The 21,655-nt window shown below is 55.1% G+C and overlaps 1 protein-coding gene across 1 annotated transcript; it reads right to left on the reverse strand.

Annotated features, from left to right (window-relative positions):
• Window positions 11,117-19,299, reverse strand: BSND (barttin CLCNK type accessory beta subunit). The gene is given in 7 exon segments (XM_013996393.2): window positions 11,117-12,821; window positions 12,824-12,967; window positions 12,970-13,046; window positions 13,839-13,926; window positions 13,929-14,107; window positions 16,672-16,766; window positions 18,869-19,299. Coding segments are annotated over 7 exon segments (951 nt in total). The 5' UTR covers window positions 19,046-19,299; the 3' UTR covers window positions 11,117-12,630.

A 21,655-nucleotide genomic window follows, 5' to 3' on the forward strand; every position in this document is an offset into this window, starting at 1 on the left:
TGGCTACAGCTCTGAACAGCTCCGATTAGACCCTTAGCCTGGGAACCTCCATATGCCAAGGAGTAGCCCTAGAAAAGGCAAAAAGACAAAAAAAAAAAAAAAAAAAAAAAAAAAGGAGAAGGGACGATGGCTTCAGTCACTCATGCTTCTGATTCCTCATCTGTAAAATCCAAGTGATTATAGAACCTGCCTCCGAGAACTTTGTGAAAAGTAAATGAATGGATATTCATAACATGCCTAGACTATTACCTACCAAGTAGAGGTGTGATACTTTCAATTCTAACGAAAACTAAAATAAATGAGTTGGGAAGAGTGATGGATCAGAAAACGTGTGGGCTGGTAGGACAGCTTCCAGGGCCCCCTGGGGGCTTGTGGGTGATAATTAAGTGAAACTAGAAAGCAGTATGTTTCCCTCTTGCTGTGTTCAGCCACCTGGCCGAGGGAGGGGATTTGGTGGATGGTTGGGTTCAAGCAGGGTTGGGTGTTCACCCTGCCAGTTTGATAAGGTGTGGGGCAAGGGTGTGAGGGGAACAAAGCCTAAGGCTGGACCGGGAAGCCTCAGCTGTGCGGGCACCATCACTCCATGGCAGGCGAAGGAAGTGAGAGTTGGGAGAAGGCTGGGAAGAATGGACGTGGTGAGCAGAAAGTGAGGTGTTTGGAACTGAGATTCCTAGTGATGGACCACAATTTTTTTTTTTTTTTTTTTTTGGCTGCACCTATAGCACAAGGAAGTTCCCAGGGCCAGAGATCTAACCCGCGCCGCTGCAAGACAATGCTGGATCCTGAACCCACTATGCCACAAGAGAACTCCGGACAATGATTTGGGGGCCACAGTGAAGCGTTTCAGGAAAAGAAGGAACTAGAAAGGGGCTGGGCCTAAGGAGAGAGGCTTCTCCGGGAAGTTTCCGGCCCCTTGCGGGCAGGGGCTGTACTCAAGCTTGGCCGGCAGAGGGCGCTCGGCGCCCGGAGTGAGCGCCCGCGGCTTAACCACTCTGGCTGAGCAGAGGCCAGGCCTGGTTGGCGGCCTGTTCTCGTCCATGGGGTGAAGCGGCCGTTACCCTTTCCTCGGCAAGCCCACAGCGAGGCAGGTAAGAACTCAGGGCCCTGTGATGAGAGGCACGAAGAGACAAGTCACACGAAGAAGAGGGAGGTTAGGCTGTGTGGAAGCCCGACTGGGAGACACTGGATCCAGGAAGGCTTCCTGGAGGAGACGACTCAGGATTTGCCGTCCAGTCGTAATAGGGTGACATATCTAGCGAGCAGTGCATGGCCCAGCTGGGGACGCTGGGACAGGAGGCTCGTTTTTAATGTTCCCCTTGAGGCCAGGGAAAGGGATGGCCCTTTCCCGTGGGTGGAGGGATCCTGGGAGGTTCTGAACAAAAGAGGCTGTGACTAGAGCGCCATGGCTCCCAAAGGCCCCCCTCAGGAGCTGCTCGAGGCTCACAGGCTCTGGAGCCTACACACACACACACACACACACACACACACACACACTTCCTGCCTGCTCTTCACGGAGGAAAGGGCCACCTGTGGCTCCCACCTTTCCCACCTCCTCTCCACCACCCGCCAGCTCTCTCCCTGCAGGTTTAAAGCGAGATGTCCAGCAGGTTGAGGGGCCCTTTCCCCAGCCTCCTCCAGGAACTGTGCCCTGACATTTGGTCCCCATCTTGTCCAAACGGAGGCTTGCTAGTCCCCCAGGCCAGCCTCTGAGCATGCTCAGATCTCTTCCACCCCAAAAATAAATGAAGGAGTAAACAAAAGAGAACAAAGCCTCCTCCATCACCTGACCTGTGTCAGGTACGGTTCTAGAAGCTGGGTTACATCAGTGAACGGGATAGACAAAACTCGTGCCTCATGTCGCCCTCACGCTGGTAAAGTGAAACATAAGGAACTACTAAGGCAGATGTGCAGCATGTGAGGTGGGGACCAGAAGGGAAGGGAGAGCGGCACTTCGTTTTTTCAATGGCTGCATCTGCCGGCATATGAAAGGTCCTAGGCAGAGACTGAATATGAATCGCTGCTGCAGCAATGCCAGACCCTTAACCCACTGCACCAGGCCAGGGATCAAACCCGACCTGAGCCCCTGCAATCAGATTCTTAACCCACTGCGCCACAGCGGGAACTCTTGAGAGCTGCACTTTTAAATAGGGAGATCCAAGAAGGGCAGCTCCTTCGCCTCTCCCATGGCTCCTTCCACACCTGCTGCCTCCCCCACCCCTTGCCCACTGCTCTGGCTATCTCCTCAGCCCTGGCTGTGTTTCTCCACTGATCTAGGGACCACGCGCATCCAGAGCCATGGGATGGGGCAGAGGGAGTGAGACGTACAGATTCTGCATTTCATGAGCTCCCAGAGTCTGAGGCAGCCCAAAGCGTGGGAGCATAGATTTACTCCCTGAGTGTAAAGTATAGCCCTTCTAAGAGTGGTCCAGATTGCCCAGTTCCACTCTACAGCCCCCAGGTGGGTCCGTGCCTCTGAGCATGCTATTCTCTTCTGGAATGCCCTTCCTAGCATTCTTCATCTGATAACCCTTACACATCCTCAAGACCCACCTCAGAGTTGCCTCCTCCAGGCAGTATGCCCAGGACAGGCCTGGGCAGAAGAGGGGGCGGGACCCAGGGCTGGGATCCAGGCACTGTTCTAATCCCAGCCCTACCACTAAACCTGTGCTGTGACCCTGGGCCAGTCACCACCCCTCTCCAAGCCCCTGCTGAGTCATCAGTGAAATACTTCCAACCTCACCAGGGGGATGTGAGGTCAAGTGAGATGATGGATCTGAAAATGCCTCAGAGCACAGACTGAAGGGAGCGCCTCAATCACGTCAGACACGCATGGAGGGAGAGGCTGTAAAAGGTGGAATGGCAGCACCCCCCCCCCAAACACCCAGCTGTATCATGAGCTGGCCACCTGGATCCAAAAACCCCAAGGGCATGTGCCCAATTTGCATCAAGTGCCCTGAGGTCTGGGGTGGAAAGAAAGAATCCGCAGCAGCAGCCCCAGGGCCCCAGGGCCCCAGGGCAGGTGGGAGGGGGGCCCAGGAGGAATGTATGGGGCCACTGAGCCATCGCCCCCAGGCCAAAATATTTCCATCAACCTCCTGGTCAGGGTGTTAACGGGGCAGGGAAGGCAGCCATCTGAGCCTGGGAGGAAGGTCAAAAAGCGCAGAAACCCAGTCCAGCAGTAACCACCTCCACCCACCCCACACCCCCGCTCCAGCCTCCCAGAGGCCAGGCTGCTGTCCCTTTATAGGGTGAGAAAACTGAGGCCACAGAAATCCTACAGGGAATACGGGGTGGGGTCTGGCTCCCCTTCCCCAGACAGGAAAGATCCAAATATTCCCTGGGGAGAGGTGGGTGGCATTAACTGGCACCCGTTGTTTCATGGGAAAAACTGAGGCTCAGGCGGATTGGCTTGAGCATCACAACTCAGAGGGTGAAGGAGGCAGAAGAAAAGAGGAGGCAGGAAAGGAAGAAAGGTCAGAAAACCAGGGATGTCAAGTTGCCCCAGACTGGTCCACCCCTTCCTAAAGGAGAAGGTGGGGTGCTGAGCTAATACCCAGATTCCTCACTGGTGTAAACCATCCCGACGGTCCAGTTTCCTCCCATCCCTGGAAAAAACCCACTGCCCTTAGGGGGTCCTTGTCCCGGTGCTGTCTCTGCCCCTGCTTCTCAGGCAGTTTCCTGTTTCATCTCTGAAGGCACCGCTTCCCAGGTGACAAGCAGATGCCAGTGTGTGTGCATGGCTGCAGAGGGCACTGTGGGGCACACACAACAGTCTGGCTGCTGTCCCAACAGCTGTGTCCCCAGGTCGCACAGCAGCGACCCTGGGGATGTTTGCTGGGTAGAGGATCAGCAGTGTTCGTGAGTTTCTTTTGTTCTCTGCGGGGTTTTTTTTGTTTGTTTTTTTTTTTTTTTGTCTCTTTGCCATTTCTTGGGCCACACCCGCGCATATGGACATTCCCAGGCTAGGGGTCGAATCGGAGCTGTAGCCACCGGCCTATGCCAGAGCCACAGCAATGCGGGATCTGAGCCGCGTCTGCAAACCTATACCACAGCTCACGGCAACACCGGATCCTTAACCCACTGAGCAAGGCCAGGGACCGAACCCGCAACCTCATGGTTCCTAGTCAGATTCGTTAACCTCTGCGCCATGACGAGAACTCTGGGCTTTTTTTTTTTTTTTTTTTTTTTTGGTTGTAGCCAGCATGTGGAAATTCCTGGGCCAGGGATCAATCCCGAACCACAACAGTGACGCCAAATCCTTAACACTAGGCCACCAGGGAACTCCTCTGCTGGCATTTTGGTTTTTCTTCTTTCCCATGCTTTCCCCCAGGGTCACTTTGGCAGAGAGAACCCCAGGTCTGTTGTGGGAAGAGACGGGTCTGTTATGGGAAGAAACGGCCAGGCCACTTGGTGTAAACGTGTTTATAGCCAACACAGGTGTTGCCCGACCATCAGCTCCCCCTGCAGACCCCAAGGCCACCCTGTCCTCCTGGGGCCTCAGGCCAGGCCCCACTGCAGCCCTTCCTCCTGGTCATCCTGTCACCAGCCCTGGCACTGGCTGAGAACCTGCTTGGCAGGCTGATCAGCGGAGGAGGCGTGGGGGCCTAATCTCAAGGTGAGGTCAGACTATCCTTGGGAGCTGAGGGACATGCCTCGGCCAGGAACACGGCATCCGGCCTCGAAGCCCAGCGGGAGAGCTGGAGCCTTCAGGACTGTGGCTGGGAGGGGACAGGAGGGCCACGGAGGGCGAGTCCCAGCCCCCTTGCAGCCACACTGGGGACCTGATGAGGTTCACCTGTCCTCACGGAGCCTAAAGTTTTCATGTTTCCTGGGCCCATGACATCTGTCCCACCCCGCTCATGGGGTTGGGGTCACACTGTTTTGGATGGGGGCTTTGCAGGTCAAGTCCTGCCTCCCACTCGGTGCTTGAACCCGTTCCTCAGCATGTGCAAGGTAGCCCGTGAGCATTCCTGAAACTCACTCGTCAGATGGGAGTGAATGTCTTCCTGGGGGCTCGATATTTTATTTTTTAAAAAGAGAGCTAGCATCACTGATTTTTCTAAATGTAAAATATTAGTTTTGATCATTATCTACATGTTCATTACAGGAATTTCAGAAAGAAGAATCTTGGAGTTCCTGTTGTGGCTGTGGTTTACGAACCTGACTATATCCATCGGGATGCAGGTTCAATCTCTGGCCTTGCTCAGGGGTTAAGGATCCAGTGTTGCCTCAAGCTGCACCGTAGGTCACAGATGCAGCTTGGATCCCACGCGCCTGTGGCTGTGTCATAGGCCAGCAGCTGCAGCTCCGATTCCACCCCTAGCCTGGGAACTTCCATATACTGCAAGTGCAGCCCTAAAAAGAAGAAAAAAAGAACAAGCATCTCATCACCCAGAGATAATCACTTTTGTTTTTTTCTATTCATATTTGCATATAGGTATATGAGGGAATCATAGTCTGTCTCTGTTGGGAGTGAGTTCAGTTGCAAGCACAATAACTTAAACGACTAGGGGTTAAATTTCTCACATAGTTAGAAGACCAGTGATTGCTGGCTTTGATTCACCAGTTCGTAGGTCCTAAACCTCTGTGTCTCTCGAAATTTCCTTCATGGTTGCAAGATAGCTGATGCAGCTCTAGCCATTGCATGTGTTCAAGTCCAACAAAGGCAATCACTTCTGCCTTTTTAATCAATAAAGTAGAGGGAATTCCCGGTGCGGTGCAGCGGAAAGAATCTGACTAGGAACATGAGGTGGCGGGTTCGATCCCTGGCCTCACTCAGTGGGTTAAGGATCTGGCGTTGCCGTGAGCTGTGGTGTAGGTCACAGACGCGGCTCGGATCTGGTGTTTCTGTGGCTCTGGGTAGGATGGCTACACTCTATTAGACCCCTAGCCTGGGAACCTCCTTATGCCTCGGGTGCGCCCCTAAAAGGACAAAAGACAAAAATAAATAAATAAATAAAATAAAATGGTTAAGATGGAGGAGTTCCCTGGTAGCTCAGTGAGTTAAGGACCCATGTTGTCACTGCTGTGGCTCAGATCACTGTTATGTTTGGGTTCCTTCCTGCCCAGGGAACTTCTGCATGCATGGCTGCAGCCAAAAAATGGCTAAGATGGTAAGTTTGATGTGTGTTTTACCAGACTAAAAATAAAAAGTACAGACTCAGTCATTCATTTAATAACTATTTATTGAGGAGCTCCCGTCCTGGCACAGGGGAAACGAATCCGTCTAGGAACCATGAGGCGGTGGGTTCGATCCCTGGCCTCGCTCAGTGGGTTAAGGATCCAGCGTTATCACGAGCTGTGGTGTAGGTCACAGACGAAGCTCGGATCTGGCATTGCTGTGGCTCTGGCGTAGGCGGTGGCTACAGGTCCTATTAGACCCCTACCTGGGAACCTCCGTAAGCTGTGGGTGTGGCCCTGAAAAGGACAAAAAGACCAAAAAAAAAAAAAAAAAGAATAAATAAATAAATAAATAAATAAACCCTATTTATTGAGAGCCCACAGGACCTGAGACCAGCACTGAGGCCATAGTACGGAACATAATAGGCAGAGTCCTGGCCTTCATGGGGCTGAGCATGGGATGGGGAATGCAGAAAGCCATCCAAGAAATTCACAGGTAAGTGTGGAACTGCAGTGATCACACATGCTGCCAAGAAGAGGTCGGGAGGGGATGGGATTCAGTCAGGCGGGTCCTCCCTTTGATGGCCATACCCAGCCCCTCCCAGAGCTGTAGCATCTTTATTTGACACACCTCCACGGCTGGGTGTTTAGATCCTTTCCACGTTTGAGCTGTCATCAACACTGCCACAATAAGCACCCTTGCACAAGTCTCTCTTAGTACACCTGTCTGATTATTTCCTTGGGATAAGTTCCTACGTGTGGACGTGCGGAATCTAGGGGGAGCCATGGGCTGAGGCACTTGGCCGTGTTGCCATATTGCCCCCCCCCGAAACTCGTATCATGTCCAGCCCCACCAGGGATGTAAGAAATTGCTCTGTTCCTCCTCGTCCTGCCAACACCACTGTTATCATCTTTGTAAAACGTTGCCAGTGTTATGAGGTGAAACACGGCTTCCTGTTGTTTTAATTCGCATTCCTTTGATTATTCCAGAGGCTGACTATTTTTCATTTGTTTCTCGTATGGCGTCACAGGTCTTTCCTCTGAATGATTGCTTTAATTTTTAAAAAGAATTTTTATTAGAGTATAATTGATTTACACCGTTGTGCCGATATCTGCTGTACGGCAAAGTGATCAGTCATACAGAGATATACCTCTCCTTTCTTTTCTTTTTTTTTTTTTTTCTTTTTGTTTTTTTAGGGCTGCACCTGAAGCATATGGAGCTTCCCAGGCAAGGGGTTGAATCGGAGCTGTAGCTGCCAGCCTACACCACAGCCACAGCCACGCCGGATCCTTAACCCACTAAGCGAGGCCAGGGATCAAACCCGCATCCTCATGGCTCCTATTTCAATGTGTTAACCACTGAGCCACAGCAGGAACTCTGTGCCTCCCCTTTCTTATATTGAGGTGCTTCTTTCTCCTCTCCTCCCTAGGGTTGGAATCACCTGGGTACCTGCTGGGAACAGAAGGCCCTACGGCCGCACCGCCTCTCCCCCATTTAGTGCTTCTCTGGGAGGATGCGTGAGTGATTCCGCCTCTCAGAGCCTCAGGCTCCTCATCTGTACCGCGGGGATGCACACCAACTCTGCAGGTTCTGAGGGTGAAATGAGATCAGGTGAGCACAGCACGGTGGGTGTTTGAGTCTCCTTACATAGTAGGGGGCGTTATAGAAGAAGTACAGGCTCCAGGGCTTGAATCCCAGGGCCGGCCCCCAGGAGCCCCCCTCTCTGGGCTGGTGGGAGGGCTCCATTCAGGGAGCACCTGATAATTAGCAGATGCTCAATTACTTTGCTGCCTCTCGGAGTTCCTGCTGTGGTGCAATGGATTAAGGACCTGGTGTTGCCGCAGCTGTGGTGTAGGTTGCAGCTGTGGCTCAGATTAGATCCCTGGCCCCAGAACTTCCAGATACCCAGAGTGTGGCCAAAAAGTAAATAACGACTTTGTTTGCTGCCTCATCTGTCCAGGCACGAGCGACCCCGCTCCTTCTCCCTGCTCTCTGGATGCTGCTGCTGCTCTCTCAGCTCCTTGTTACCCTCCCCGACCCTCAGCTCCCCTGCCCCTGAGCACCTGGCACACCATAGGTATTCTCGACCCTTTGCATCTTCTCCCTGGTGAATCCACTCGCCTATTGTCCTGTTTCTCAGCAGGACAGAGCTAATCCCCACGTGCAGCTGAGACACTGAGACCCAGAGTGGGAAGGAAGGACTCTGATACTGTTCAGGCAGCCACAATGTGATGGAGGCGTCGTACCCCTGAGTTCTTCACGACACCCCAGGAGGTGAGTATTCTCCTCCCCATTGCATAAAAGTGGATGTTGAGGCTCAGAGAGGGGCAGTGATTTGTCAAAGGTCACACAGCAAGGAACTCCCAGGGCTACGTGCAAACCCGTCTTTCTGGCTCCAGCATCTGGGATTTCCAGCAAACATTTGCCATGTGAACAGGGCTGCCCCCCAGGGCTGTAGGGAGGACCCAGGGGGGTAATTGGTATGAGGGTGCCAGCACTGGGCTTAAGGACCAGGAGCAGAAGCGGAGTCTGGTCCACCTCCATCGAATTGTATGGAGAACAGGCACAGACGATCAGGGAGGGTGGCCACATGCCCAGGGTCACAGCGGGCAGTCACAGAGCCTGAGCTCTCTGCCCCCAGGATCGTTCTTTCCCAGAAAAGGGCAGTAAAGGCCGGCCTTCCCCAGAGAGTGGAAGCTTCCAAAAGTCCTTCTGATCCGACGTGATGGTGGAAAGAGCAGGCATGTCTGCCGTGGTACATCCCTCTGGAGCCTGGGGCTGAGGGCTCGACTCCAGGGCTTGCCAAGGCCGGGCCACCAGGCTGTTTCAGCTCCACACCTGCCCCTGGGGACCTACATGAAAGACCTCGCCCTCCTCAGCTAATCAGCCAATGAGGGGCCATCCCAGAGCCCGTGTTCTTTCTTTCTTTCTTCCTCCCTCCCTCTCTCTTTTCTTTTTTTTTTTTTTTTTTTTTTTTTTTTTTTTGCTTTTTAGGGCCACACTTGAGACTGGAGGCAGATGGAGGTTCCCAGGCTAGGGTCCAATCAGAGCTGCAGCTGCCAGCCTACACCACAGCCCCCGCAACTCAGGATCCAAGTGGAATCTGCAACCTACACCACAGCGCACAGCAATGCCAGGTCCTTAACCCACTGAGCGAGGCCAGGGATCCAGTCCGCAACCACGTGGTTCCAGTTGGACTCATTTCTGCTGCACCACGACAGAAACTCCTTTTCTTTCTTTCATTCTGTCTTCCTTCCTCCCTTTCTTTTGTTCGTTCTTTTTTTCTTTCCATAGTACACAGAAGTTCCCAGGCCAGGGATCGACCCCGAGTCACAGCTGTGACCCAAGCCACAGCAGTGGCAACACCAGATCCTTAACGCGCTGAGTCCCTAGGGAACTCCCCGAGGCCCGTCTTCCTAGAGGAGACTGAAAGTGGGCGAGGCCAAGGGAAGAGCACACCGGTAGTGTGAGTGTCACCAAGTCACAGAGCTTGGGATGGGCAGAGCTGAACAGAAGGGCCCCTTGCTCCCCTGCCCTTCAAGTTTTTCAAAAGCTGCAGACTCTTCTCTTCGAATGACATCCATGGCACATTTGTGCCTCCAGCCCACCTCCCCACGGTCACCGGAAGGCCCCAGAGGAGTAGGGAGGTCGAGAAAGAACAGCAGCCTGACAGCCAGGAGCCAGCCCAGCCTTCAGAGCTGGGCATCGGTGTTGTTCTGATGAACGTGAACAATTTCACAGGACATCAGCATCAGACAAGGCACTCTGTGACCCCAATGGGTCGAGACAAATCCACACCACTCGGGGAGTTCCTGTCGTGGCTCAGTGGTTAACGAATCCGACTAGGAACCATGAGGTTGCGGGTTCGATCCCTGGCCTTGCTCAGTGGGTTAGGGATCAGGCGTTGCCATGAGCTGTGGTGTAAATCGCAGACATGGCTCGGATCCCTGTGTTGCTGTGGCTCTGGCGTAGGCTGGTGGCTACAGCTCCGATTAGATCCCTAGCCTAGGAACCTCCATATGTGGCAGGTGTGGCCCAAGAAATGGCAAAAAGACAAAAAAAATTAAAAATCCACACCACTCGGTAGCCATGGCTGAGCCCAGCAAACGTGAGCCTGGTTCAGCATCCATCAGTGACCCCACAGCCCTCTCCTGGCTGGAGCACGATGGCTGAGGCTTGGCCAGCTGCACCCTGAGCTCGGTCAAGTCTTCTGTCCTCCTGCAGGGCCCCACCTTGGCTTTAGCCCTGCTTCCGATAGCATCCAACCAGGAGCCGAGCCCTCCTGCTTTGACCTTCTCCCAAGTGACCTCACACAAGCCCAGATCCCATAATAATCCTTTCTCCCCCCCTCGCCATCCCTTGGGGGTTCTCCCCTCCCCGCGGGACTGACAAACCGCTATTAAGCACAGGTGAGCTCCTGGCAGTCCTCACCTGCAGGGCACTGGCAGATGGAGTCCATCAATGCCCTCCCATCCCCCTGCCCACCACCCCGCCTAACTCTGCAAAAGGTTAAGACTGGGTTCCATCATCTCTGCTCGCAGGGAGGACACTGAGATCGAGGCCCAAGGAAACAGGACATGCAATTGATCGTCCAAATAGAATACTTTTGAGAGTGAAAGGACCCTGTATGGCTAACGAGGTGAGGACAGTGGCATTAACCAGGACGGTCCCTGGCAGGCCAGGCATGTGGTCTCCCAATCATGCAGCAAGCGCTGAGGAAGTCAGGCGGGAGCCAAAGCCCAGCCTGCCGTCTCAGTCCCTGCCCCAGCCCCCCTCACCCTCCCGGAGGCGCCTGAGTCTCAGCCAAGGCCTGGGGGTGCCCTGCAGTGTGCCACAGGGGCGTGAGCCACCCCTGAGGTTCCAGCCACACAGCTGTCCCATCTGCTGCCCCGCTGTGTTTGGTGTATACGTTCCAGAGCCCACGGTAATGCTTCACTCATCCTGCCCGCGGGGGATGGGTGGTTTCCCATAAAGGAATTTAGAGGTGGACCAAGGTGACTGCTCCCAACACTGAAAGCTTGTTTATTTGAGCTTTTCCCACCGGCGTTCTTTCGGATGCAGGTCACCCTCCCCTCCGTGAGTGAGCAGAGCCCAGGCACGAGCCACGAGCAGGAACACCTGCTCTAGGCGCTTGCCTGCTGGAGGTAGGTAGCAGTGACCCCAAAAGGGGGGTAGGGGTGCCAGGGGTGTGCCCTTCCCTCGCCATGACCCCCCCTGCAACCCAGGCCGGCCCAGGGTGCAGGCTCTGAGGATGGGGACCTGCAGTGAGGTAGCGTCACCGTCCTTGTGCTTTGCCGGGAGCAGCCTAAGAGGTGCCTTTCTCCGTGATGCTGCAGCACAGTGATATCCACCGGGGCCCCTAAGGCAGCCTGAGCTCTTTGTCTCTGTACCCAAGGCCCCAAAGGTTGTGTGGATATCACTCCGCTGCCTCTGCTGCGGCAATATGTAACTCCTTGGCTCCCACCTCAGCCCCTGCTCTGGACTCTGTGCCTAACTTAGAAGGCTCAGTGGATTGTGAGTCCTCGGAGGGCAAGAACTGCCATCAGTTTCTCTCTCTTTCCTCCGGAAGATGCCAGTTTGGCTTCTGGCACACAGTAGATGCTCCATCAATGCCACCTGAGCCGAAGTAGTTAAGTCAGACGTTTTGAGAGTCGGGAGGAGGGGAGGGCGTTTCCCGCAAAAGGCTCCTGGAGTCGGTCACTTGTGTCCACCCTCAGTGACCACCGCCTAGGCACGGGAGAGACCAAGGTGAGCAAAGCAAAGGCGCTGGCCTCGAGCTGGCAGCCCTGCTCCATGAGAAATGTGCAAGGCCCAGAGGGGCACACAGGGTCCAGGACTAACGCGGTCCAGAGGCGGTGACATCAGGAGAAGCTTTCAGAGGAGGGGCGTCTTCAAAGGATGAGCCTGCATTTGTGGGCAGAGAGGGGACACAGGGCATCCTGGTGGGGGACACGGCTTGAGAAGGGATGGGGCGGCAGGGCATGGTGGGGCTGACCGGGAAGAAAGCTGGGCGGTCCCCAGAGGTCAGTCAAGGAAGGCTTTGGATCCAGAGCAACGGGAGCCACAGAGGCATGAGGGCCGAGGGTGTCAGCTCTGAGTAAGGACGGATCACGCCATCCACCATGTGGACTAAAAGACTCAGAAGGATCGAGAACCCTGAGAGGCTTCACAGGGGATCAGGGACCTGACTAGCACCAAGGAGGGTTCCTGCTCAGAGGCCAGCTTTGGGAGAAGGCAGAAAGGCTCTTGAGGGCGCTGGCTGCTGAAAATCTTCTCAACGAATCACATTTTACCTTCAGAGAAAAAAAAGTTAATAAGTGGAACAGCAGTGGCCCTGTAATGTATCTGCTCCCTGTGCATTTCTGCGCAGTTCTCAAAATGCTCCCAGGCCGAATGTGTCCTGGGATCCTTCATTTATCCCCGTTTTGCAGATGGGGAAATGGAGGCCCTGTGAGGTCACCCGGGGGCCAGCAGTGGTACCAGGCTAGAACCCAGGGAGAAGTTCCACCTCAGCCCTGGACGTCGGGCTCAAAGCCCAGCTCCTTGTCCGGGAGGGGGTCCCCGGGGTTGTCCGGAAGCCCATAATACAAGTCTTCCTCTTCCTGTTCTGGCTCTTCTGCTCCTGCGTCCGAAGCTGCCTCCTCTTCCTCCTCCTTTGTCCTTGGGGACCGCTGCCAGGAGCTGGGCAGGGCTGCCTCCGCTGCAGCTTCTCTGGAGGCACATCCTCCAATGTGGGGGCATCAATCAGGGCAAAGTCATGGAAGCGGTCCAGCTGGCACCTGCAGGCCCAGGGCTCTGGAGGCGGGAGCGGAAGCTCTACCTCCTGAGGTGGGGACAGGTTGGGCTGCTGCCCTCACTGGATCCCACGTCCAGGTCATCTTGGAAGGAAGCCAATGGTGCAGGGCCCTGGGGACAGGTCTGGGGGCTGCAGGGACAAAGGTGGAGAGGGCAGGGGTAACTCTGAGTCAGACTGCCTGGGTTGAAATCCCAGTCACTCGCTGCAAGGCCCCAGGGTAGGTGAGTTCACCTGTCTGGGCCTCAGTTTCCTCCCCAAGTTTGGAGCAGATAATGAGTGCAAAGCACTTTGCACAAGGCCTGGCACATAGTGGGTGCTCAAGAAATGGGTCACTATGATGTAACTATTCAAGCTGGGTCACTCCTCTGCCTCTCCAGCCACTCAAAGATCTCCTCTGGGCCCATGGTCCCTGTCACACTGGGTGTCACTTTCTGTCCCTTTGTCTGTGCCCCTTTGGACAAGGAGCTCCTGCAGGAGGGACTGTCCAGCCTGGCAGGAAGTGGGTGCCCATAATGCTGGTGGATGGGTGACCACATGAATGAGTGAGGAACCCAGTTCATGAGCAGCCGGGGACAGGCTGGGGTGGGGAGGGACCTGCCCGAGGTTACAGAGCACATCAGCAGCAGACCTGGATTTGAACTCAGGTCCTCTGGCTCCCCACCCTGGCTCCTCATGGTGAGTGTCCAGAGAGCTCTGTGGGGAAACTGAGGCTCAGGAAGGTGAGAAACCTACACAGAGGAGCTGGGATTTGAACCCAGGCCCTTCTGACTAAGCCCAGACTCATGTGTCTGCTACTCCTGCTGCTTCTCAGGGTGTCCCGCCCTCTCTACTCTCCCCACGTCCCCAAGCACCCCTCAGTGGCCCAGCCCCGCCCTCACCCCAGCACCAGCAGCAGCCCCACGCCGTGCTGTGCACACCCACCTGGGCCTGCCTTGACTCGGGCGTCTTTCTCCCTCATCCTGGTCTGAGCCCCTGTGGATGACCACAGCGGCTTCCAGCCAGGCCTGAGGTCACGAGGGCCCCCTTCTCCTCCATCGCTGGCTCCCCGCTGCAGCTGTCCTGGCTCAGAGGCCAGGAGAGGGCGGGGGTCTTCACTGTAGCCCATGACCTTCATTGGGATGTGGCTGAAGTCGGGCAGGCTCTGGTCATAGGCGGCTTCCTCCCACAGCCTGGCGTAGGGGGGCTGGGGGCTGGGTGGGGGCACAGCAGACAGCGGGAGAGGGAACAAGCAGACGGGCAAAGATTCAATCCACGGGAGTTCCCGTCGCGGCTCAGTGGTTAGCGAATCCGGCTAGGAACCATGAGGTTGCAGGTTCGATCCCTGGCCTTGCTCAGTGGGTTAAGGATCCGGCGTTGCTGCGAGCTGTGGTGTGGGTCGCAGAAGCAGCTCAGATCCCGCATTGTTGTGGCTCTGGTGTAGGCCGGCGGCTACTGCTCCTATTGGACCCCTAGCCTGGGAACCTCCATATGCCGCGGGAGCAGCTGTAGAAAAGGCAAAAATACAAAAAAACAAAAAAAAAAGATTCAATCCACAGACATCAGTGTTGTCCCCTGGCCCACCTGCTCTGGGCACCGGGTCTCACCTGATCTCAAAGAAGCCTCTGGGAGTAGTTACTCCTTAGATGAGGAGGCTGAGACCCAACAAGCCAAGTTAAGTGGCAGCACTCAGACCATCAGTCCAGCGTTCCTTTCACCCCATGTCGCCAAGGTTGTCCCCAAGGCTTCAACTGCCAAATGCAGACCAGGTTACACTGACCCAGAGTTTGCTGGGTTCCAAGCGGTGGCCTGCAGCTTTATGCTGATCATGCCATTTATTCTGAACTCCCCCCTCGAAGCTGCTTCTCGGAGGAGGACACAGCAGTAGCAACAGCCCAGAGACTGAGTGCTCCTGGTGGCCAGGCTGTGTCGCCAAACTCATCTAATGCTCACCGCACCTGTGGGAGACACTGGAGCAGGCTGAGCCAGACACTCTCGCTGGCTTGCCCAGGTGACGCAGACTTAGAGGTAGTGCTGGGCTCTTTCTGCTCTGCTCTGCACAGTCCAGGCCCGGGGAGGGACAGCTCTGCTCCAGGAGCTCTCCCTGTGGCTCCGTCCTGAGGCTGGCCCCCATGGCCACCAAGTCTGCTCTGTGTTGACTTTCTGGGAGGTTTGGGGCCTGTGATTGCACTTCTCGAGCCTCAGTTTCTACATCGGTATAAAGGGCCTGATACCCCCTACTTCACAGGGTTCCAATCAGGACTGAAAGAAGGAAGGGGCGCAGAACGCCCAACTTGGTCTCTGGTGCATTGGAAGCGCTGCCTATGAATAATGACAGAGCCTTGGAGAGGCCGGCTGTGCTCCAGGCTCTGTTCTTAGCGTTCAGCTTATACAGTGGGCCATCCGTTTCCCAGGTTCCACACCCTCAGAGTCAACCAACCGTGGGTGGAACGTCACCGAAAAACAAATTCCAGCAAGTTCCAAAAAGCAAAACTTGAATTGGCTATACTCTGGTAACTATTGACATAGCATGTACATTGTGTTAGGTATTAGAAGTAATCTAAGGATGATTTTAAATACTTGAGAGGGAGTTCCCATCTTGGCGCAGCAGAAACAAAACCAACTGGGAACCATGGGGTTGCGGGTTCGATCCCTGGCCTCACTCAGTGGGTCAAGGATCCGGCGTTGCTGTGAGCTGTGGTGTGGGTTGCAGATGCGGCTCAGATCTGGTGTTGCTATGGCTGTGCCTGTGGTGTAGGCCGGCAGTTGCAGCTCCAATTAGACCCCTGGCCTGGGAACCTCCATGTGCTGTGGGTGCTGCCCTCAAAAAAAAAAAAAAAAAAAAAAAGACAAAATACAAATAAAATAAAATAAAATACTTGAGAGGACTGCATAGATTAGAAGCATTTTATCTAAGGGACTTGAGCATCTGCAGGAGCTCTGCTGTCCCCCACAGACACGAAGGGCTGATTGTTTTCTCACTTCGCCTTCCCTGAAGCCTAGGAGAAGGGTACTATTAGTATTCCAATTTCACAGATGCAGCAAAGAGAGGCAGGCCACTTTCCCGAAAGTCACTGAGCCAAAAAGTGGCAGGGCCCAGGACTGTGCCTGGGCCACCATCACGCCTCTTTTTCATCGCTAAAATAGTAGTAGTCACCGCTGTTTGGGAACCAGGGTCAGACCTATTTTTCATTTCTGAGCAGTCACTAATTTGCCACAAGACAGGACAAAATCCCTGAGCCTCAGCTTCCTCACCTGCAACATGGGAAGAGTCATGCCCACCTCGTAGAGCTGAGACCTCAGAACAATCCACGCTTTCTCTTCCTTTCTTTCTTTTTTTCTTTTTTTTCTTTTTGCCTTTTCTAGGGCTGCACCCACGGCATATGGAGGTTCCCAGGCTAGGGGTCCAATTGGAGCAGTAGCCGCCGGCCTACACCACAGCCACAGCAACGCGGGATCCCAGCCGCGTCTGCAACCTACACCACAGCTCACGGCAACACCAGATCCTTAACCCACTGAGCGAGGCCAGGGATCGAACCCTCGACCTCATGGTTCCTGGTCGAATTCGTTAACCACTGAGCCACGATGGGAACGCCAATCCATGATTTCTGACATGTCTCAGTAAATGGGAAGGCAAAAGCCAGAGCCTGGAGCCTTGGGGAAGACATCGCCTGCCCCTCCGGCCCTGCCCCTCACTCTCCCAGGCAGGGGAGCCTCGCCCGAGGGCTCACTGCCCCTCCCTCCCCCCCAGAGGCCCCCACCCCCACCCCGCACCCACCTCTTCATCTCGGCAGCGAGCCCGTTCTCCAGCAGCCCCAGCGCCTTCGGAGACAGGATGCCTTGGAAGTCAGAGTCAGCGGGTATGAAGGCAATCTGCAGAGCAAGGGGGAGAAGGCCTCTGCGCTGCCCACATGCATCCGCTGCTCCCCTGGAGCATGCGCCTAACCGCTCGCCCAGGGAGGCCCCCCTGTTTGACGGGGTGGGTGGGGGGTGGGAGGGACCTGCTCAGGGCCCAGCACCTCTGGGTGTCCCTGACACACACACACCCCCACCCACAGCAGTGTACACACACTTGCACGCACACACACACAGACCCACCCAAAGCCGCAAACACCAGTCCCGAGAACAAGGCCTCTGAACTGCCTCTGGCCCAGGCGTGGTGCCAGCTCCCCTACATACAAGACCCCCGCCCCGGTTCCCCCGCTGCCAGCCATGCCAGCCTCAGGGAGGTGGGGGACTCCCTCTGCCAAGGTCACAGAAGTGGGGCACAGCGAGGAGGCATGTGAATCTGGGCCTGCCGTGTGCCATGCGGCCTCCGCAGCACAGGAGCACATGCGTCTATCAACAGTTACTCATTAGTACCCATTAGTACCCAGCAGCATCCCTCCCCGCTCCCTCACTCCCACAGCCACCCGGCCATTCTCCCACCACCCCACGGCTGCTTCCGGATGGGGGCGAGAGCAGGAAGGACACTGCCCTCCAGACAGCCCACCCCCCACCCCGCGGTGGCCTTGCCAGTCCCCAGGCGCCAGCCCCCTCACTGGGAGGAGGACGACGATGGAGGTGACATGGGTGCCTTGGGCCCAAGGCCCTCTTCTCCCGGTGACCTCTGCTCAGGGCATTGCACAGACAGAGGCGAGTTGACTGTAAACTGCCCAGTAAATGGCCACAAACCAGCCCAGACTGCCCTGACGCCGACGGAACTGCTGACAGCCCGGGGCTGCCTGTGGAGGAGGCAGGGCTGGGCAGAGCCGGGCCCCTGCCCCCCAGGAGCCTTTTTCAGAACCCCCAGCTGGGCCACCCAGGCAGGAGGTGAGGAGGGAGCTGTGGGGGTTGGGGACCGCCTGGGGTCTAGAGCCCTGGATGGCAGGACCAGCAGGGCCCTTAAGAGGCCCCCCCCCTTTCCCACCCCCTCTTCTTGACTCACACATTGTACAGATGAGAAAACTGAGGCTCAGAGAGGGAAGGGGATTAACCAAAGTCTCCCAGGTAGTTAGAGGCAGAGCCCAAGTTAGAATCCATGCTTCTTGTTTCCCTGGGTCTGACGAGCTGCTGTGTGACCTTGGAAAAGTCACTTAACTTCTCTGAGCACGGAAGGATTACAACTCTTGATGTGCCCATTCTGCAGGATTGTTGGGAGAATCAATAACAGTAAGGGTGGGAGCCCCTCCCCTCAATGTAACACTCTACAGTTTACGAAACCTCTCTACATTCGCTCTCTTTCCTGTTCTTCATAATACCTCTGTGAGTCTGGGAGAAGGAGGAGCTCGGGGTCTCATGTTGCAGATGAAAGAATCTGAGGCTCAGTAAGACGAAGGTTACACACAGAGTTTGGAACAGAGCTAGAACCAGAACCCAGGACTCCCAAACCAGTGCTTTCCCCATCACTAGGTCACTCAGCAGGCTAGGAGTACATTAAAGCCCCCGAAGACAGAGCTCTGCCCAACCCGCGCCATTAAGGTGACAGCCCGCTCAGAACTCTCAGCAGCTCTGGGACACAGGGTCGGCCCTCCTGTGGTGGAGGGTCGTCAAGGTTTAGGTGACGCATCTGATCTCAGCGCTGACATGGGAGCTGTGGGACCTCATTTCCTGAGCCTCGGCTTCTCCGCTATAGAACAGAACTTCAGAGGTACCAAAAACTCAGGATGAGCGCTGAACTGCACCAGGGATGCAGGTGCGCCTGGCAGGCAGCAAGCACTCATGAATTGGTCTCAGGCACCTGCATTGGGTGTTGGGTTTGGCTGTGTCTCCCCCATGGTGCCTTTGGGGCTCCAGATCCAGGGGGCTTCTGGTCAGTTTTTATGATAAGGGATGGATGCATGCATGCGCTGGACAGTGGAGATAAGAAAAGAAGGGGAGATGGGGGGAGGATAACAAGATGCCTGAAGGCTGGGGATAGATGCCTGGACTAGAGGCACAGCCCCAAGCCCCCCTGGGCCACGGCCCCCAGCCCACCTGTCCGCCCCGCTACCTACCTTGGGGTAGCACTGGCACATGCTCCAGATGACACCCCCAATCACCATGATACCGCCCATGGCATAGAAGGTGCCATAGACCTGGGGCCGGTCGTGGCTCATGAGGAACGTGCCGAGGGCCAGCAGGAAGAGCCCCAGCATGATGAAGCCGATGCGAAAGGTCTTCTCGTCGGCCATGGCTGCCTGGCCGGGCCTGGCCTGGGCAGCACCTGCGGAGGGGCGCAGGTGAACCAGCCAGACGCCTCCACACACGCTCACAACAGAAGCGTGACGCTCGGGATCATTGCAAGCCCGGGCTTAAGGGGAGGGGAGGCGGGCTCCCCTCAGGTCCAGCACAGCACCTGGGCGCACCTGTTCACTGAGCTGGAGGAGCTACGCTTGGATGGCTGTGTGCCCCCACCTTCACTCCCTCTCACCTTCCCTCCGGGCCCTCTGGGGTGTGTAGGGATCTGAGCGAGGGAGACACGAGGGAGGGAAGGGGAGGTTCCAGGGGCTGGGCCCCAGCCAAGCTTCGACATCACCTCATTTGCCTGTGTAGGGCTGAGCTGGGCAGACCGGCAGCCTCACACTGTCCAGCCATGGGAAATAGGGTACAAGGCTGTAGCCCAAAGACATCGAATGCCACAGGCTGGCATTTTAAAATCTTGGAGCATCCGAAACTCTTCAAGGTCATGTGCCCCTCGGGGAGTCAGGAATAGCCATCACAATTTACTGGATGGTGGCTGCATGCCTGACACTGTTCTAAACATGTGACAGGTGAGAACTCATTTCAGGAACCCCTTGAGACAGGTACTACTACCCCCACTTTGCAAATGAAGACACAGACACGTTCCCTGCCCAAGGTCATACAGCTGGAAAAGGCAGAGCAGCTGGGATTTGAACCCAGTCTGCAGTACTGAACTGAGTGATACGCCCTAATTGGAGCACCGGGGTTAAAACTGCAGCCTCTGATCTGCAACAGCGTGGATGCAACTAGAGATTATCATCCTGCGTGAAGTGAAATCAGAAAGAGAAGGATGAACACCGTATGTTATCACTTATGTGTGGAATCTACAGTGTGGCACAGATGAACCAGCCTATACAGCAGAAACAGGCTCGCATAGAGAACAGATGCATGGTTGCCAAGGGAGAGGGGGAAGGGGTGGGATGGACTGGGAGTTTGAGGTGAGCAGATGCAGACTATGACATTTAGAATGGATAAGCAATGAGGTCCTACTGTACAGCACAGGGAACTCTCTCCAGTCTCTTGGAATAGACCATGGTGAACGATAATATAAGAAAAACAATGTGTAAATATATCTATGACTGGGTCACTTTGCTGAACAGCAGAAATTGGCACAACATTGTAAATCAGCTATAGTTTTATTTTCTTGGAACTTCTATATTTTATTTTATTTTTAATGATTTTTCTTCTTTCCTTATAGTTGGTTTACAGGGTTATACTTTAATTTTTTTTAAGTATTTTTAAAAAGTGCAGGCTCTAGGGTTCCCTTGTGGTGCAGTGGGTTAAGGATCCGGTATTGTCACTGCAGCGGCTCAGGTCACTGCTGTGGTGTGAGTTTGATCCCTGGCCTGGGAACTTCTGCATACCACTGGCGTGTTCCCCCCCCCTGCCCCCCCAAAAAAGGTATAGGCTCTGATGGCCAGACGGACTATCTGGGTCTGGATTCTAAACCCTCCACTGTGTGGCAGTGTGGTTTGATCAAGGTATCTCCATGTGCCTCAGTTTTCCTCCTCACTGCAGTGGGGATAATGACAGCAACTCGTAGGACCAGAGCCATCCCCAGGCCTGGCTTCCCTGGGTGCCTCTGTCCCCTTCCTATACTCTGTGCTTCACCCAGACCTGCTGGCCACAAGCCGGCCGTGAAAGGCTCTGGTGCCACAGTGCCCCCATAGGGTGTGAATGGCTGGCAGCAGTTTCCTTGTCTCCTAACTTAGGAAGATGCCTTCATTCTAGGAATGACACTCTGATGGTGGAATTTCACTCCTGGGGACTGGCTGTTGGGAAAAATCAGATTCCCTTATAGGATCGTATTTCTAAAGGAAAACATTAACTTGTAGTTTGTACAGGGTTGACTTGCCCCTGAGGGTAAAAGGCTTTGTTTGGCATCTTAATTTTGTAGGTTTGGGGATTTTCCTCTTTGTCATTGTCACCTTCCCCCTCCTCCCCGACACAGGCTGTGCAGGTTCCCTGACACCACCCGTGAGTTCAGGCCATATTCTCTGCCTGGTGTCGCTGCCCCAACTTTCACTGGGAAGCAGTTTCTTCACCCACCCTCAGATCCGGCACTTTAGAGTGTGCAGAGGCGGTCCCCTGTAACAAGCTCAGGGGACTCTCCCAGTAAGAGGTTGCTGAGGGTTCAGAGAAAGGCTGAGAGGCACCGGGTGACATCCAGGTCTGGTCCCCAGTGAACTTAGGTTGCTGGCTCCATGCTAGGCTTGAGTTTTGTTATCTTCGGGTGGAAAGTGGTATTAGGCAGGTGTTGTGCAGGGAAGTGACATAATGGAGGGGAAAATGCTTTGTAACCTGGGATTCTTAACAAACCAGGACCCTCCAGGCAAACATCTGTTATCATCACCTTATACAGGCCCAGAGAAGGGAAACGACCCCCCCCGCCCCCCGAAAAGGAAACCTGGGTTCAGAGCGGCCTCAGCCTGTCTGGTCCTGGAGCCCAGGTCCAGGGCGGAACGGATCATGGGCAGGGGCCTCTCGCGCCCCCTGGTGGCTATCGTAGCACGCACCTAGCAAGACGCTTTCACACCCTGTCCGGGTCTAGCCCGAGCCCC

This window comes from Sus scrofa, chromosome 6 (genome assembly GCF_000003025.6).
Source record: "Sus scrofa isolate TJ Tabasco breed Duroc chromosome 6, Sscrofa11.1, whole genome shotgun sequence".
Lineage (NCBI taxonomy): Eukaryota > Metazoa > Chordata > Mammalia > Artiodactyla > Suidae > Sus > Sus scrofa.